Genomic DNA, 17,270 nt, shown 5'->3' with positions numbered 1-17,270 from the left:
TAGTGGTAAAGGGAACTGAATGAACACAGAAGACCAGGCTAAAATCTTAGTTCAGATATCTCAGACGGAATCCTGTGTCTTCAAAAAAATGTAACTGAGATCTTGAGGAGGATGCCCAAGACAAGAAATTCTCTCTACACATTGGGAAATCCTGCGTAAATTTTCACAGAGGAATCAGCAGCATACTCTTTATATGGCAAGTGAAGAGAGTGCCTTTGCAGTAGAGCTCACCTCCTCTTCTCCATGTTTGAAAGAAATGCAACAAAAGGAGTGAGATAAGATTTGAAGATGAGGGCATGTGTTTAAAAGTCATGGAATCCTTTTTTAAAGCCCACTAAGGGAGAAGGAAGCAGCTCTAGAAACAAAATGCAGACCAGCTAAAACAATCTGTATGTCGGGTACAAGCATATGGTTAGGGGAAGATGAACAGCTTTATTGCAGACTAAGAAAAAAAGGAGATATAAGAAAAATAATTCAGCGTTTTCTTCACTCAGCTTGAGCCTAGTTCATAAATGCACCTTTGTCACAACAAAGGTTAGCATCAAAGGATGATTTGCATTTGTGAGCAAGCCACCCAAGATCTTCTAGCACTTACCTGTCCCTCACAGCCTTGTTGCACCTGTTCTAAACGTCTTGAAAATTGCCAACAAGGTGATTGTACTTTCAAATACACATCACAATCCAGAAAGGGTGAAACATTCGTGGCAACAGGAACTATGGGTGAAATTCAGACATACACCCAAATGGTGTGTTGTTGTTGTTTTATTAAAAGATGACTTACATTGCTTTGTCTTCAATAGCATGTTTATCTGCATGTACGCCCCTCACAGAGGTGTAGGAAAGGGGGTGTGGTGGGTGCGTCCGCCCCGGGTGTCATGACTGAGGAGGGTGGCAAAATGGTCTCCACTTTTAAAGGTAAAAAAAAGTCAGCTAGCTGCACCACTCTTCTGCAAACGACAAAGTGCTGAACGATGGCAACTCCTACCAAGAAACAAATCAGTCTAATTCTCAAATAGCCAAAAATAGTTATTTATTAATAATTTATGATCTCAACATTCTTAGAATAAAATCCCAACTTTTACACCGGCAAATCAGAGACACTCCCTTATTGACAATTGTGTGCAAGACCTTCTTGCATATTACACAGGTACACATGCTCACACCCACACACACTTCCAGTTTTATACAAAAATAAATGCAAGATATTGCATTTGAGGTGAAGCTCCCTGAAGAGTTTGTACAGAGGTAATGCACTGTTTAGCACAAAATCGTTTTGTTGTTTTTTTTAAAATTTGATAATTTACAGGGGGGAAAAGAATCTTCTGTTCTGAAGACGTAACTCTCTTCCGAAAGAAAAATGCAAACTAGGCTATTTACAAAAGGTAAGGCCAAATAAGTCATAATGAGACCCTACACTGATGGCACACCCCTGCAAAAGAAAAATTTATATATAAAATCACCACAAAAGATACTTTATCCATTCACAAAATGCGAGTAAACAAACCTCAAAGCATAGACACAGATTCCCTAAACAAGGAAGAAAGTTTGCCTCATTTCAACAGTAAAATCAAGCATGCTGCAAAAAAATGTATCCTTTGCATACAAAAGGAATAATGGAGAGAAAAATGACACCCCTTGAGTTGACCTCTTGTACCTATCGTTTTACTGATGTTGCTTATTGATTCAGGATTTAAAACTTTTAACATCAACCAAGCCAAGCATTACAAAGCTCTTGGCAAACAAAAATTCCAAACACACTTGAGCTTAAACCTCTCTTTGGCTCCTCTAAATCAAAATGGGGGGGGGGGCACTCAATTAGTCTTCACTGAAGACAACACAATATATTACAAATGCATTGAATACATTTTCCCCAGTCTTACATGTGCTCATATAGTGTCCAGTCTTTCCCCCTATCTGTGTTTGGAAGTCCTCAGTTCCAAGTCACTGTATAGGTGGCAGTTTGTGCATTGAGCAAAAATACGTGGCCTACCTAGAGGCAAGGTCTGAAGAGTTTATGGTGGTTGTTTCCCCCCCCCCCGGAGAACTCAGCTGGTTCCCTCCCTTTGCAATAGCAGATTCCAAACTTTGTTAACCTTTTTATTTTTAAGCACACAGGCCGGCTACTGCTCAAGAGCAGCATCCACAAAAGAGAGCTGGATTCCTTTGCTGCCGTCAAAGAGAAGCATCATCAAGGAATGATCACACAACCCAAGGCTGGAAGAGCTGGGACGTGGCTGGTGCTCACGTGGACTGCAGGGAGTCCACCTGGAAGACGTTTTGGTTGGAAGGGGTGGTGAAATACAGCTGCTGGCTGGGGACGCGGTTGTCACAGGGGCAGTTCAGCCCCAGAGTCCTCTCAAAGTCCAACAGCTGGCCCATGAAGTTGAAGTTGGGGGAGATGTTGGATTTCTTCATCTTGACAATGTCGTAGGCGTCGTTCATGGACAAGTTGAGCTTCTGCATCAGGTAGGCGACTGTCACGGTGACCGAGCGGCTGATCCCTGCCAGGCAATGCACAAGCACGCCACAATTCTTCCCACGAGCTTCGTCTGTGGAGGAAACAAGACAAAGACAAGAACCGTGATATCTCTCTTCTTCTCCCAGCCTAAAGGTCACACCACCAGACGAGATCAAACATGACAGAGAACTTTGTGAGCTCCCCATAGAATTTGCATTGCCTTCCTTCCTACTCCCATCCTCCAGGCTCGCTTTGCATAGCGTTTCAAAGCCTTGCTTTATTTACCCTCCCAATAACAGACTTGTTTCTGTTTTGAGTAGGCCAAAGTAAAAACACAAGAGTTCTAGGCAGAGGTCTTCTGAACTCAGGCCTTGAACCTATGCCAGCTTTGAATGCACCAGGAACAACATGAAAGCAAGTTACACCTTCAACAGAATTATGTGGTACAGCCTTTGTTTAACTGTACCAGGCAGCCTACAGGGTGCGATCAACTGTTTGGATGCTCAAGAACTAAAAAATACCGGTACTCCCTGGACATTAGAGACTCAGCTAGGAGCAGCATAAATGGTTCTAGCCTAATTTGACGTGCAAAAGGGAATTTTTTTTTTTTTTTGCTTACTAGGGAATATTCCAGAGGGTAAACCTACACCTGTAATCTGAATTAGACTACAAGAGGAACTGCAGTGTGCAAATCTGCTGACCACGCAATTTGGTTATAGGCTGGTTCTGACCATATTCTAACCATGTTATTCTGCAGTTGGGGGTCAGAGGCAGAAAAAGCAGGTGTGGTTTCCCCCCCACACACACACACACCTTCCTGCCTATGTGTTGTAACAAGAGGAGCAATAAACAACAACATGCTGTCAGTCACAGAAGCAACTTATGGTGGGTATGTGGTTGATGATCTGTGGTTTTAGAAGATTCCATCAACACTGGAAGGGCTTGTTTTGAACTACAGAAATGTGAAGTGCTTTATGTGACTTTTCTGCTCTCTTTTACGGCATAATGCGTTTGTGTTGACGTTGTTAAATGTAAATTGCTTGGAGACCTTCTCAGGTAAGTGACTAATACTGAACAATACTTCATATGTTCTAATACTAATAGGTCACAAAAATAATTTGGTGTACATTCGCCCTAGCATATAAATAGGGAAACCGTACAATGTCACCATTTTTTTTAAATAGAGACAAGCAGATTGCAAAGGTCTATTAAATTATTCTCCAACTGTTGTGCAGTGCAGCTGAACAATGGAGGTATTCAGCTGTTTTAAAAGAAAGAGAGAAGTCACAGGGGACAGCCCATTAGGAGAAACAGGATGTCAACATTGCCAGAAAATAGGTTCCTTTGTAATAGGAAATGCATTATAATGCCTGGAGATTAGTTTCTTTGTGGCTTCCAGCCTACAGTTTCTTCTTGCTAGGCTCAGATTACCTACATTCTGCTCTATTACCAGTATCACTCAATCAGATTACAGCACAGTATTCATTGACAGATAACACAATGACCCTCCCCAAAGAGGGGTGGGGAGGGGAGCATAACTGAACTATTTCACAAAGAGAAGGGGAAGGAGTCTAAATGTACTCATCAGCACTTCTCATATATTTTAGGCAATACCTGCTTTTGAGAAAACAGTAGTTTTTATGGAACCCTCCAGATTAAATTCAATAGGGCATGCTTCCACATGAGTGGGTACGGAAATGCAACCTTGGAGGCTCTAGGGGGGGGATACTTCTGAATAGATGTACTGTACATAGGATTGCACTTTGGAGAGAGTATACTAGCCTAAGGAGTTGAGGAATCAGGTCAGGCAGAGTTAAAGAAAAAAGGGAATGAATGCAACCAATTAACTACCAAAAACTGGAATCTCTTTATATATTGTGGTTTTTTAAAAAAATTACTTGCTTTCTTTTAAAATACAGTTTTCCTGGACAAAATTCAAATATGCTAGCATGGAAATCATGACTTTAAAATACAGGTATCTAAAAGATCAACTTCTTCTTACAAGCTCTAGCAATAGCTAAACCCTGGTAGAAGTATCTTTCTATTTCTTAGATCCCAGAAGGCTGAAAATCACATTAAAGTAAATAAATATAAAACAAGCCGTACTGCTATTAATTTGCAGCAGAATCCTGCACAGTTCTACTCAAAGGCAAGTCCCACTAAATTTAACAGGGATGACTCCCAGGTTGGTGCACTGATGATTGCAGGCATAATTATGCTACCACAAGACACACCCAACACTCACTTTGCAATTATAATAATAAACTAAATCTCACCTATAAAAGAGATGGCCTCGGGGAAAAACTGAGACAAGTTTTGGCTCCAGTGGTCAGAGATGGGGATCTGCTTGTATTTAAACTCGCCAGCATTCTCAAAGAGATTAGGCAGGTTGGGGGTGACATTCAAGATGTATTTAATGCCAAACTCTTCTAGAACGTCCAAGTTGGTGGAATCCTTGGCACAGCCCAGGTAGAGGTAGGGCAAGATCTCCACCGGGAAGGAAGGCTGGTTATTGGACAAGGGGCTGCCGTCAGAGTCGGTGGCACTGTTAGGGTCTCGGTCAATGTCAGATTCAATGTCTGAAGAGGAGTCGGAGCTGATTCGGAGGCCACCTAAGCCCAGGACTGGCAGAGGGGGAGAACTGCTGCTACATGAACTGTCCAAGTTAGTTTCGCAATGCAGGGCATACTCTGCCTGGAACTTGCTGAAACCACCTGGGAAGAAAAGGGGGAAAAAAGAAGGGAAATAATTTGGATGAGAGATCACATTAAGGCTTTCCTAACCACTACCACCCCACACACCTCCGGGGTCAGTTCTACAGCTGTAAGATGCAGAAGCAGAAAGCCACACAACAACATACAGCTCTGTAGTGTTGTAACCGGTTCAACTGACTTTTGCCCGGAGCCAGACAGTGCAGGCAGCCCTGACCAATGGCCCAGTTCATCAGAAGGCAGCTTCCTCTGTTTCAGACCATTAGAAATAAAACTGGGAGCTAGGGAGGTTGAAAAAAAGAGAGAAGGGGATTCCCCTCTTATCACGGCTGTCAGATTAAGGATTAGAAAAAAATTTGTGGCAGATGCTGCTCCTGTGGAGTTTGTAGAGGAAGGGGGATTAGGAAATGAATGGACAGTCCTGAGAATGACAGAATGGAGATGCTGCAAAATGCAAGGGAGCCATCGCTTATTCTGCCATGGAAAGCGGAATTCTGTTGCCCACCAATAAATACACTGAATCCTTTCACTTGCACTGGGACAAATATTAGGCAAAGTGAAACAGCCCAGATTCAGATGGCAAATTTTGGAGTAATGTTAAAGGGCAGGAAGTTGCCAGCATTTCTGTAGTGACACCTTTTAGGTTTTTTGCCTAATCAGTGTAAAATGCATACCCCACCCATCATAAAAGAAACTAGCAATAAGGAGGAACCATTGAACAGCCCTAAACTGAAGAGGACAGCACAGAAGGGGTTATAGCTCTTCTCCCATCCCACTTCCTATCCAAGATTTTGCAAGAGCCTTTGCTCTTCCAAAGAAAGGGAGGCAGGAAGCAATCCGGTTATCAAAACCACCCCTCCAGGGCATGTCTCCTTTGAAGCGGCTGTCTTTTAAGTCCAGACAATATAAACCAGGCCCTTTTATTGCACCCCTAGTCTCCCGATACGTAACACTTTGACCTAGTAACGCCAGACTTATCCCCGGGGTTTTGCCTAGTTTGACTTGAGGGAGGAGGAGCAAGCAAAAGATTTAGAGCCGCCGGCAGATTTCGGAGTGACTTTGCGATAGATCAGCAAGGATTTAAAACGAAAAGGCTCGGCTGAGCTGGGGGGGGGGGGTGGGGGGGGCAGGAATGGAAAGGGTGTGTGAGCGAATTGTCCATGAGTGAATATCGGTCTGAAAGGATTGTGAGCTCAATTCAGGTGCTAAGCATCTCCCGAGAGGACACCCTGTTCCTTCTGCCAACCCACTCCCGCAAACCCGAGTGGCTCTTTCACACACGTTTTTTTGCTAGGAAAAAAGATTTAAGCCTTCAGGAGTTGGGATTTTCCCCGAAGGAGAGGACAACCCTTTAAGATGGCAAAAGTTTGTTCCTCGGATATACTGGCCCATGTTAAGCAACTTAGGCAAAGGGGCCTGTGTGTGTCCTGCCCTGTGGGTTTCCCTGGCAGGATTTAAAAACAGTGAGATTTGCCCAACATGGGGGTGGGGGTGTTTTCCTCCTCTGGGATTTCTTTCTCATTCCTTTCTCCCTGCTCCCCCAATCAGGGGCCATCTGGCAACGCTCCGCTGCGCACAATAGGGGGCGAGGATGTCTTGCGCCCAGACGCAGGAGGCTGGCGTCTAGACACTCCCCTGGCGGCTGGAGGGGAAGGGGGGCGGTTCCGAAGGCGCCGGGAGGGCCGGGGATAGAGGAAGGGGGGGGGCGGAAGGAAGGAAGGAAACACTGGATTCCGGGGAACCCGCTCCCGGGCTGGCGCAGTGCCTGCCCGCTTCGCTTAACCCCTCACCTTCCAGAAAGAAGGCCTTGCAGCCGTCGTTTTTGAGGCGCTTGAGGAGCAGCCCCAGGACGGAGTCCCCGGCCGTGTTCTCGTTCCAGTCGCTGCTGCTCTCGTCGTAGAGGACGACGGTGTCGGTGCCGCAGCGGCGGGCGAACTTCTCGCGCTCCTCCTCGCCGCTGGCGAAGAGGGCGCGCAGGGGCAGGTTGCCCTTCTGCAAGCGCCTCAGCATGATGCCCGGCAGCGCCACGCTGATGGCCGACTCGATGTGCGACGACTCGTACAGCTCCTGCGGGCGGCAGTCCATCAGCAGCAGGCGCTCGGTGCCCAGCTCCAGCTGCTCGTTGAGCCACGCCACCGTCTTGCACAGCGCCATGTCCGACACCACGAAAGGAGGAGCGGCGGGTCGGAGCGTATCTAGCATCGGGGAAGGCGGACGGGCCGGCGGCGGGGGCTCTGGAAAACGCCCCTCTCCAAAGGGCCACGCGGACCACCGGGGCAGAGGGCACGGGGCGAAGCCGGTGCAAAGGCAGCCGCAACTCGGGAACTCCTTGGGCAAGCTCCCGGCCTCCGTTAGCAGTGGAGAGAAGGGACGAAACAGAAACCCCCCCTCCTCTCTTTTTGTCAATGAATCCTCGAATGAACCTCTCTAATCGCCTCTGCTTTTTTGCTTCTCCCGAATAAAAATCCAATTAAATGTGCTCAGATGCCTTTCTTCCGTGCAGCAAAAGGAAATGCATTTAAATAACTAGCTAGAGAGAAGAGACAGACCCTATCTCTCGCTACCGGTGTTATTGCTTTGCCTGCTTCTCCTGCTTCTCACATCTTGCTTCACGGCCCCCCCTCCTCCTCCTCTTTCTTCCTAAGTCCTCGAGATGCGATCAATGTCCCTTTTAATCAGCCCTGCACGCTCTGCTGCTGCTGCTGCTGCTGCTACCGCTGCTCTCCTTCTCGCTTCCCCCCTTCCACCCCGCGCCAGGCAGTTCCTCAATGGATACAAACATGGAACGTCTCAATGGATACATTCTCTCGGCCGGCCAATCAGCGCTCGCGGAAGGGGCTGTTTCCGTGGAGACGGGCCGGCTGGAACAGGTTGTGTTGATGAATTGTTAATGAGTTTGTCATTCACAAAAACGGAAAGGAATTTCCGCTCCGGATAAGCCGAGTGCAAACAAGCAGCAACAGCAGCTCAGCGGGAGGAAGGAGGGAAAGGAAGGCGCGGGGGGGGGGGGGAGAGAGGGAGGGAGAAAGAGAGAAGAGAGGAGGAGGAGGAGGTGGAGAGCTGAGAGGGGAAGACACACAGCCGCTAGAGCTGCGCGTCTGCGGCTCGAGTTTCCTTCTGTTGCAGCTCACGCAGAGCAGCCCAGCGATTACACAACAAATGGTCCAATTAGAGGAGGAACAAAAGGCAGCCTCTCCTCTACGGTGTTTTCGCTGCACAAGCGCGCTCGTTAAGGGCACTTCGCAGCCGCGCTTTTCCTCCTTCGAGTGAACTTTTGGGACACCCCGCGTTGCTTTTGCAGGGCTGATAAGATGCAGGAGGCGGGGGTGCCTTTTTGCAAGCATTAAGGGACCCCCCTCCCTTCCCCTGGATTTTTTTCCCGTTGGCGAAACGGGAATAATGACTATATGCTGATCCACGAGTGCATGCTTTATTTTCCGCTCTCCACAAACACGTGCGCTGATAGTAACCATAATACATGCGGGCACACAAGTCCTCCAAGTCAGGAGACTGGCTGGGGAACTGAGAAAAGGAAGGGTGGGGAGCTCGATAGCGCCAGTGAGTGACCTCAAAAAGTCAGCTACGAGAAAGCGCGCCGCCGGCTTGCTGCAAGAGCCGCAGGTTTTATTCTCCCCTCCAGGCAAGCAGAGTTAATTGTGGAAGAAGGAGCCGGCTTTTCATTAGAGCGGAGCGTGGGCCGGAGTTAATGGGCAGCGGAGCGGACAGAGCCGCTTGGCATTTGCAAGGGTGGCTGTTGGCGCTCGGTAATTGTGGCCCATTGTTCCCACAGCCTGAAATCCAGGCCGGGAGAGCGGCTCTTCCTCCCCCTTCGGCCCGGGCGCTTTTCTTGCTATTAACCCTTCCTGGGCTTCCAAAAGGAATATTTCCCACGCATTAAACCCATTTCCCCGCGGAAGTGCTGCGTCTGCCACCGCTTCCTCGAGGGGGCTTGTTGTGGGAGTCCTCGGCGGAGTCTGATCCCCACCCCACGAGTGTTTACTCGGAAGGAAGCCCCGCTGGCTATTCAGACCGGGCCAGCTTCCAAAAGGGTTCGCCTGCTCGAAAAGGAGGAGCAAGGGCGAATTCGTTGCGAGGGAGGCGAAAGGCCAGCAAACCACCCCGCAAGTTCGAGCAGGCACCTGACGAAGTGGTGCTTTAGCTCCGCGGAAGCTCCTGCCACCATAACCTCATCGGGTAGTCTTTAAGCACACGATCCAGCTCCTTTCCAAGGGCAAGGGACCCTTGGTACATCCCTGCTGCTGCTACTACATGCATGTCAAAGATACAAGGATGACAGGGCTTACCCCCACCCCCCCATCAAGTTTAATGCAAGCATTTGCTGGGCTCCCCTGGGAAGAGGTTTTCTGCTTTTTCTCTACTGTCCCACAGTGATGGTGGTGGTGGGGGCTTTCTTAGAGAGTTGAGATTTTGCTAGGTATTACAAATGGGGGGAGCTGACCAGAGTGGCTGGGGTAATCCAGTAAAATGGGCAACATATATTATATTATTTATTTCAGTGCATCGGTGTGGTCTGGTAGGAAAAATGCCCTTGGGTAGCCAAGTTAGGTGCACCTGGGTGTTGTTGGCCTGCGGTGGGACACAAACATCACTATATGGATTTGGCTTCTAAATTGCTGTTGTGATTATGATGGTGGTGATTCATTTGTAAAATGAAGTGAGAGGTTCCTACAGTCCCCTGACCAGAAAGGCCTAGAAGATGGAGCACTTCTTTATTTGGGCTGGCTTTCAAGTCAAGCAGAAACGTAACAGCACAAGAAGATAAAGCAACTTAAGTTTTCTTGCACACCCTTGTGCTTTCCCACTCTATCCGTTTTCCTTCCTCCCCAGAGCGCATTAGGTCACATCAAAAGCTAATAGCGGAATATCCTGTTCCCACATAATGGGAGAACGTGTGGGAGCTGCCAGGATGGTTGTGTTGTCCACGACATCAGCTTTTATTGATCTGATAGAAGTTAGTTTCCCCTGCCCCTTCAGCACAGTACAGGAAGGAGGGGGTGTATGCCACCAGGAACGTCTACCATTGTGTGTGTGGCCTGGGTGATTTTAAAAAAAAAATTGCTGGGGGGGGGTTGCTTGAAAGGAATGTAGCCCAGCAAGCTTAAACTGGACAGGTAACAGGCAGAGCAAGTCACAAGGACTTTACTCTGAAACAAGGCATATAAATGACCATCCCTTTTGAGACAGTCACAATAGGAAGAAGACCAAACCATCAGGCTGCACGACGGCTCCTTTGAATGATATCTATGGGGATCACTGTGATATACTGTGAACACATAGGATCATTCCAGTATGCGGTATGGTATGTTGTAGGTCCTAGGATATGTCTTCTCTGTGATACCTTTGGGGCAATATTAGGTTAGCGACAGAGAGGCAACAATAGCGGGGAGTATATAGGAACATGAATCTAGATTTGTAATAAAATACCTGTCACACTCCACTTCCAACTTGACCCAAACCAAACGTTTCTAATTTGCTGAAAAGCTTACACTACAGGATGGTGGGTTTTTCAGCAAGAGTCTATAGCTTTATCAAAACTGATTCTTTATTCAAACTAGGTGTTTTTACCTGCTGAATAGAGGCTACCTAGATGTTTTAAATGGCTATGGATGAGATTAATCAGGGCTGTAAGAGAAAAATGGTATTGGCAACTATGCCATGGAAAGGAAATGACCTAACTAATGGAGTCACTTCCCTTATTTTGGAAAGATTCTCCAATATCACACCCTTTAAACAAAAGTTTCCTGGGTGGCTGATGGGTTTATAAAGTAACAAATAAAATTTGCATCATATATCGGATGTGATGGTGCTTTGTTATTAATTTGTATATTGGCCTTCTTCTAAGGAGCTTAGAATTACTGTACGAGACAGTCCTGCTCATATCTACCCAGAGATAGTCCCTACTGAATTCAAGTGGATTTATTCTTTGGTACAGGTGGCACTGTGGGTTAAACCACAGAACCTAGGGCTTGCTGATCAGAAGGTTGGCAGTTTGAATCCCTGTGACAGGGTGAGCTCCCGTTGCTTGGTCCCTGCTCCTGGCAACCTAGCAGTTTGAAAGCACGCAGTGCAAGTAGATAAATAGGTACTGCTCCGGCAGGAAGGTAAACAGCATTTCTGTGCACTGCTCTGGTTTGCCAGAAGCGGCTTAGTCATGCTGGCCACATGACCTGGAAGCTGTAGGCCAGCTCACTCGGTCTATTCAGTGAGATGAGTGCCAAAACCCCAGAGTCGTACACGACTGGACCTAACGGTCAGGGGTCCCTTTACCTTTACCTTTACAGGTGTATAAGATTGCGACCTTTGCCTCACAACAAACCTGTGGGCAATAGTGGTAAGCCCCAAAACAGCTGGTGAGCTTCATAGCTGATGAGGAATCTAAATCTGGGTCTCCTCAGCTGCAAAACCATGCTCTAGGCAAGGCTTTCTTTGCACAACCCTGGCACAGCATCTGTAGAGCAAAGAATATTTTGGAGGTGGCACAGGGTGAAGGAAGACTCAATCAAATGGCGCTTCCTTTTGTTCTCAGAGTCTGACTGATTTATGTTTAGTGTCTAGCTCTGGCAGGGACGTGATGTGACAGGCAAGCTGCTGCGCCATTGGCAGCAGAAGGGCGTGACGCTTGGGCAGTTGACTTACTTTAAAAAAAAAAAATACCCCAGAGGTGCAGGTTGTGCTGGAGGCAATGGGTGAATAGCTGGCTTAGACTGAATTGCAGGATGATGCCGGAAGGCAATCGGAAACAGCATGTTCTAATTATGAAATGCACGAGCCCTAGCACTGAGGGTGAGGGGGGTGGGGCATATCCGCAAAAGTCTGTAAGATCATAAGAACAACTCTGCTTGGCTGACGACTCATCTCAGCCAATGCTCTGCTTTCAAAGTGGCCAACCACATGCCCATGAGAAGCCTCCAAACAGAATCTGAACCCCTGCATCACTGTCCCCTACCTGCAAATTTCAGTAACTCGTATTCACAGCTATATTGCCTCCAACAGGGGAAGTACACCATCACTACCATGTTCAGTTGCTGTTGCTGGCTCATCCTCCATGAAGTTGTCTCATCCTCTTTTAAAGCCATCCAAGTTGGTTTTAAAAATTCATGCACGTTTACTTGGAAGCCAGTTCCATTGAACTCGCTATTTTGTGGAATTTGGGTTGATCCCTGTAAAGCAGGTGGGGGGTAACCTTTTGCCCTCCAGTCATTGCCGGACTACAACTTCCATCATCCTTGACCAGGCTTGCTTTGCTGGGGCTGATGGGTATTATTGCTCTACTATAGATCTGTTGCAAGACAGTTTTGTCATTTTAACCCCTACCTTAGAGGCATGTGGCTTGCTCTTCTTTCACCTGCTCCTCCAAAGATCCCCAAAGTGTAAACTTCTTCCTCATGACACAGCACTAAAAACTCTTACCTGTTCTCTCTGTAAAAGAGTTGTTTTCTTCTGGGTTTCCAAGCTCCTCTTATTCCAAGCCTCTCTCTAGGCAGTTGCTCTGACCCCTCGAGACTTAAGTCACAAGAGAACTGAAGGGTTGTTTTATAATCTGAAGAAAGTAAACAACTTCCAGTTTTCAACACCAGTGCAAAAGTTAAAATGACAGGGGGAAAAGAAGAATGTCTCAAATGTTGCTTTTCCAGAGTTCACATTAGGGAGACGGATGTGTTCCAACAAACAAACAAACAAACAAACAAACAAACAGATGATAGATGATAGATAGATGATAGATAGATAGATAGATAGATAGATAGATAGATAGATAGATAGATAGATAATGACAGATAGATAATTTATTGTCATTGTACTTAGTACAACGAAATTGAATGCCATCCCCTATTTACAGCCACATATACGCATTTATACATTTACAGCCACACATACACATACATACCATCCAGGCATTGCTGTTCCAAAATGGGGGCAATTAGGATGCAATTGTAGGTAAAATAACCTAGTTTTCATGTGGAAGTTTTATGTAGGGAGTTGAAATAATGTATATACAGAAGTACAAGCCCGAAACAACCAAGAGCAGGTGTTCAGGGTTATATAAAACCCTGAACCAGATTGTACAAAAAACCTGCTGGATAGCTGGCTGTTAGGATACGTATGAAACGGAGTTGTTTTTGCTCACCAGTTTATTGGAAAGGACTAATGCTCATAAGTTTAGGAAGACTTTTTACTATCTTTAGATTTTTATGAGCTATGTAGCAAATGGTGCTTTATGACAAGTAACAAGCCTTTTCATCCCCATTACAGGTGGTGCTGTTACACGGCTCATAAAACCATTCATTTTTCTCAGTTTATTGTATTAATATAGTGGGCTAAGTGCCACAGGTATTGTGCAATGACTGGTTGAACTGAGTCTTCTTTTCCCTGTGGATTTTAGCTTAGGGTCAGTTTTAAAAAGACAAACTTGTGAGCTCCCTCCTGCTCTGCTTCACACACGTGGCCAAGATGCAGGGCTACCTTACTGAACCCTGGTGTCTCACATCCCAGGGTGAGCCAGCATGGTATAGCAGCAATTAGAGTGTCTGAATAGAACCTGGGAGACCAGGATTCAAATCCCTGCTTGGGCATGAAGCTCACTGGGTAACCTTGGGCCAGTATCACTTACCTCACAGTGTTGTTGTGGAAATCAAATGAGGAGGGGGAGAAGCACGTATGCCACTCTGAGCACCTTGAAGGAAAAGGTGGAATATAACTGCAATAGGTAAGTCACAATTTGCTCTTAAATAGGGTGGTTACACCCGGTATAACCAAGTGAAGAAAGGTAAGTGAACAATCTGATTTAGGATAATCTGCCATTCCTTGTTCCTCAGGTTCTTCCACACTTCCTCCTTCTTCCTGTAATGAGCAAAGCAGACAATTATATCACAGTGGGGGTGGGGAGATCCCTCCTTCAGCATAGCTGTCAACCCTCCCTGCTGTTTCCCAATGCAATAATAAGGGAATTTCCCACAAAAAAGGGGAAAGGTTGACAGCTATGCTCCTTCAGTTTGGGTTCAGGTGCTCTGTGTGCCCATTCAAAATCACCAGCAGAGATTATGAGGTCTGGAACCAGTGATTTAAGCCATAGGGGAATAAATTGTGCAGGATCATTCTCTTCCATTCCCCTGTCAAAAAAAGAGTAAATTCTCTTCCGATTTTCTGCCATCTTCAGGCTTGTTGCATATACGGTATCTATATTTTCTTTTTTAAATTCTTTGATCTTTTTCGTCATGGATTTTTGGCTTAATTCTTTTGTTGCCGTAGTTACAGTGTCAAACCTTGCATTAAATTCTGTCAGTTTCATGCTTCCATTGGAAGCATTAATTCCCTCCAAGTATTTTTAATAAGCTCCCCTTCCATGTCTTGGAATAGCCAGGTTAGCATGCTTTTCCCCTCATTGACAATGGAAGAAGTTAAGATTAGTTGGTCCACCTCCTTTCCTGTTCATTCATGGAACTTGGACAGTTTCGCAAGAGGGCATAAAGAGTTTTCTGAAACGGGGCCCCATATAAGAGGAAGTACTTTGCCAAACCTTTTGCATTTGTTAGATGAAGCTTTCCTCGAAGTGACACCCACTCCTTAACTTTGAGCATTACAAATCTTTTCTGGGGGTAAAATTTTGGATGGAATTTTGCATAATAGGAACACACCATGACTCACACATGCAATTTTGAATGGTTTAGGGTCTATTCCAGTGTGTGGGTGTCTGTGTAGGGCAATTATGTAAGTGTCAGGATCGCTAAGAACTTTTGACATTTGTGGCAGCTTAGCAGAATTCCTCTCATGCTCTCATATGCTTGTGTGAGGGATTTTACGCACTAAACTTCCCATGCATCTATGAAATGACTGGCAGGATATGTTATTAGTCTGATTTATTATTGCCTCAACACATTAGGGTACATTGGTTTTAAAGAGAAAAAAATATATTTTCAAGTAGTGAGGAGAGAGACATCTTATACAAATTGTCTGGAAATTGCATTATAGAATAAAGCTTTTCTATATTCCTGACATTTTCAATGCTAATTGAATTCATCACATATTTGAAAGAGAATGTTTGGATATATTACAAGTGGGACCTGCAACAAAATGCTGCAGCATAGTTGCTCACGTACACTGTCCCAGCCATGTATCCTTCCAGGACAGCCTCATTCTGTTTCCCTTTCCACCCAGACTACAGACACAGCGTACATTTAAAGCATGTTTGTGGCTCCCTGCAAAGTACCGGTATTTTGGTAAATTTAGTTTGTTATCCTTCATCCAATTGTGTGCAGTGGGGGAATCACATTTAAGAGTTTGGGTGGCGTATCTTCTACCACAATGAGATTTCCAATGTACGGGGGTGATATTTTGGCCCCAGATATGTCTGTTATGTCAGAAAAGATCCAGAGCCAGAAAAGACATATTCAGAGGAGGTAGACTTTTTCTGTGCATGAATGATTTGCCCATTTCTGTTTATTTAATAAGCTTGTGGTTTTAATTTTCAATTACAAACAACAAAAACTATCAATTAAAGTAAAAATGTGATGAAAACATTGAAAACTATTTAGAAACAACTTTATTACAACTGACATTTAACATTAATGGCCTTGCGGGGTGCTGTTCTAACCCAATTCAGAAACCTGCAGGAAAATTCTCCTTACTGAAATGTCCCCAAACAATATGGTTATATGGTTTGTGCCTACCTGTTGACACCTCCAAAAAATACATTTAATAGTGCTGAGAGTCTGTGCATGTATGTGTTAGTATATCAGGCTCCCTTGGCTTGTCACCTGTTTTTGTTTGTTTGTTTGTTTGTTACACTGTTAAAATAATATTAAATATTTCCTGTGAAATCCTGGACACAGCATCTGGTCTCCATGAAAAGCAGTGAAGGAAAGAAGAGGTTTAAAGATTTGCTGTTGCATCAATCTGGTTTTTATGACTTTAGTCAACTATTTTTACTGAGGCTTTCTCTTGAGCTCTATAAAATATACTTACACTTTCTTTTCATTTGTTCCCACAGCATGTGGCACAACCATGGGACTTCCTAGACAACAGTCTTACTGGGAAGTGAATCATTGCTGTGAATCATCATCATTATTATTTAACGGATGAAAAATGGAAACTGAAATACTGGCCCACCTGTGGCTACTAAATCAGTTCATGGATGAAGGCAGCTTTGACCCCAGAGCTCTCGGGTCTGATTCTACCAACCTGTGGATCTACTGGCCAAGGCTAGCCCTCAGGTAGCTATTGTGTATCACATTTCATGAAACAACACCATCCCCAAATCTCTTTGTTCAGCACCTGAATAGCTCCCTTGCCTGGAGGCTTTCATAGAAACACACCTGAGACAGGGGTTCAAGACTTACTGCTCAGTGGTAGAGCACATGCTTTGCATGCTTCAATTCCTGACATCCCTAGTCCAAGACAGCCAATGTGATGCTTTCCAGATGTTGTTCGACTCCAACTCCCATCATCCCTGTCCATTGTCAAAGTGGCTGGGGCCGATGGGATTTGGAGTCAATATATATGGAGGGCATGATGTTAACGACCCCTGCTCCTAGTGAAAAGTGTTAGCATTTCACTCCTCCGTTGCTGGATGTGTGATTGTTACATCACATGTCTGTGTTTACTTTCTAGGCTTGGAAAGTCTGAGAACAGAGGTCAGTCTTGTTGCTTCCGCTGTACTATACTTTTGTACTGTTTGTTTTGTCTCTCTCTCTTGAAGGAGAAGTGAGAGGACACCATGGTGGCTTTGTCCTGTATATATTGCTTAATATATCACTTAGAATGCTACACTCACGCTCCACGATCGTTTCTGCTATACTCTGCTGAGTGAGCATGCACATGTCTTTTGATCTGTGTCGCTGGTGTCCACCGGGACTGATTTGTGAATGTCCCGGGCTGCGCTTCATCAGGAAGATGCCCGGAGAGGTCTGTCTCATTCCCAGGGCTGTGTGCACCCCCCAGGCATGTTCCAACAGAAAGGATCAAGGGGCATGTGCTGCAAGTGGCTTCTCCATGAGATCCTGAGCTTCTGCCACCCATCAAAGGAGACAAGATCCGATAGAAACCAATAAGATTGCTTCCAGTCTCCCCACCCTTTCTATACAGCA

General features: G+C 45.6%; 1 protein-coding gene across 1 annotated transcript; it reads right to left on the bottom strand.

Moving 5' to 3' along the window:
• Nucleotides 1-1,008: 1,008 nt before the first annotated feature.
• Nucleotides 1,009-7,525, bottom strand: DUSP6 (dual specificity phosphatase 6). Its single transcript, XM_033161975.1, has 3 exons — nt 6,960-7,525; nt 4,735-5,172; nt 1,009-2,549 (listed from the first exon to the last, which is right to left on the bottom strand). Exons 1-3 carry the CDS (start codon nt 7,369-7,371, stop codon nt 2,242-2,244), a joined length of 1,158 nt encoding a protein of 385 aa, XP_033017866.1. The 5' UTR covers nt 7,372-7,525; the 3' UTR covers nt 1,009-2,241.
• Nucleotides 7,526-17,270: the final 9,745 nt, after the last annotated feature.

This window comes from Lacerta agilis, chromosome 10, assembly GCF_009819535.1.
Source record: "Lacerta agilis isolate rLacAgi1 chromosome 10, rLacAgi1.pri, whole genome shotgun sequence".
Lineage (NCBI taxonomy): Eukaryota > Metazoa > Chordata > Lepidosauria > Squamata > Lacertidae > Lacerta > Lacerta agilis.
The sequence above is the reverse complement of the archived record's forward strand: the minus strand, read 5'-3'. Positions and strand labels throughout refer to the sequence as shown.

Bases quoted from the DNA above. Each gene is read 5' to 3' on its own strand.
- DUSP6 (XM_033161975.1), bottom strand. From the start codon at position 7,371: ATGCTAGATACGCTCCGACCCGCCGCTCCTCCTTTCGTGGTGTCGGAC. The intron at 5,173-6,959 runs GTGAGGGGTTAA...TTTTCTTCCCAG, and splicing joins CAAGGCCTTCTTTCTGGAAG to GTGGTTTCAGCAAGTTCCAG. The intron at 2,550-4,734 runs GTGAGATTTAGT...TTTCCTCCACAG, and splicing joins CGAGGCCATCTCTTTTATAG to ACGAAGCTCGTGGGAAGAAT.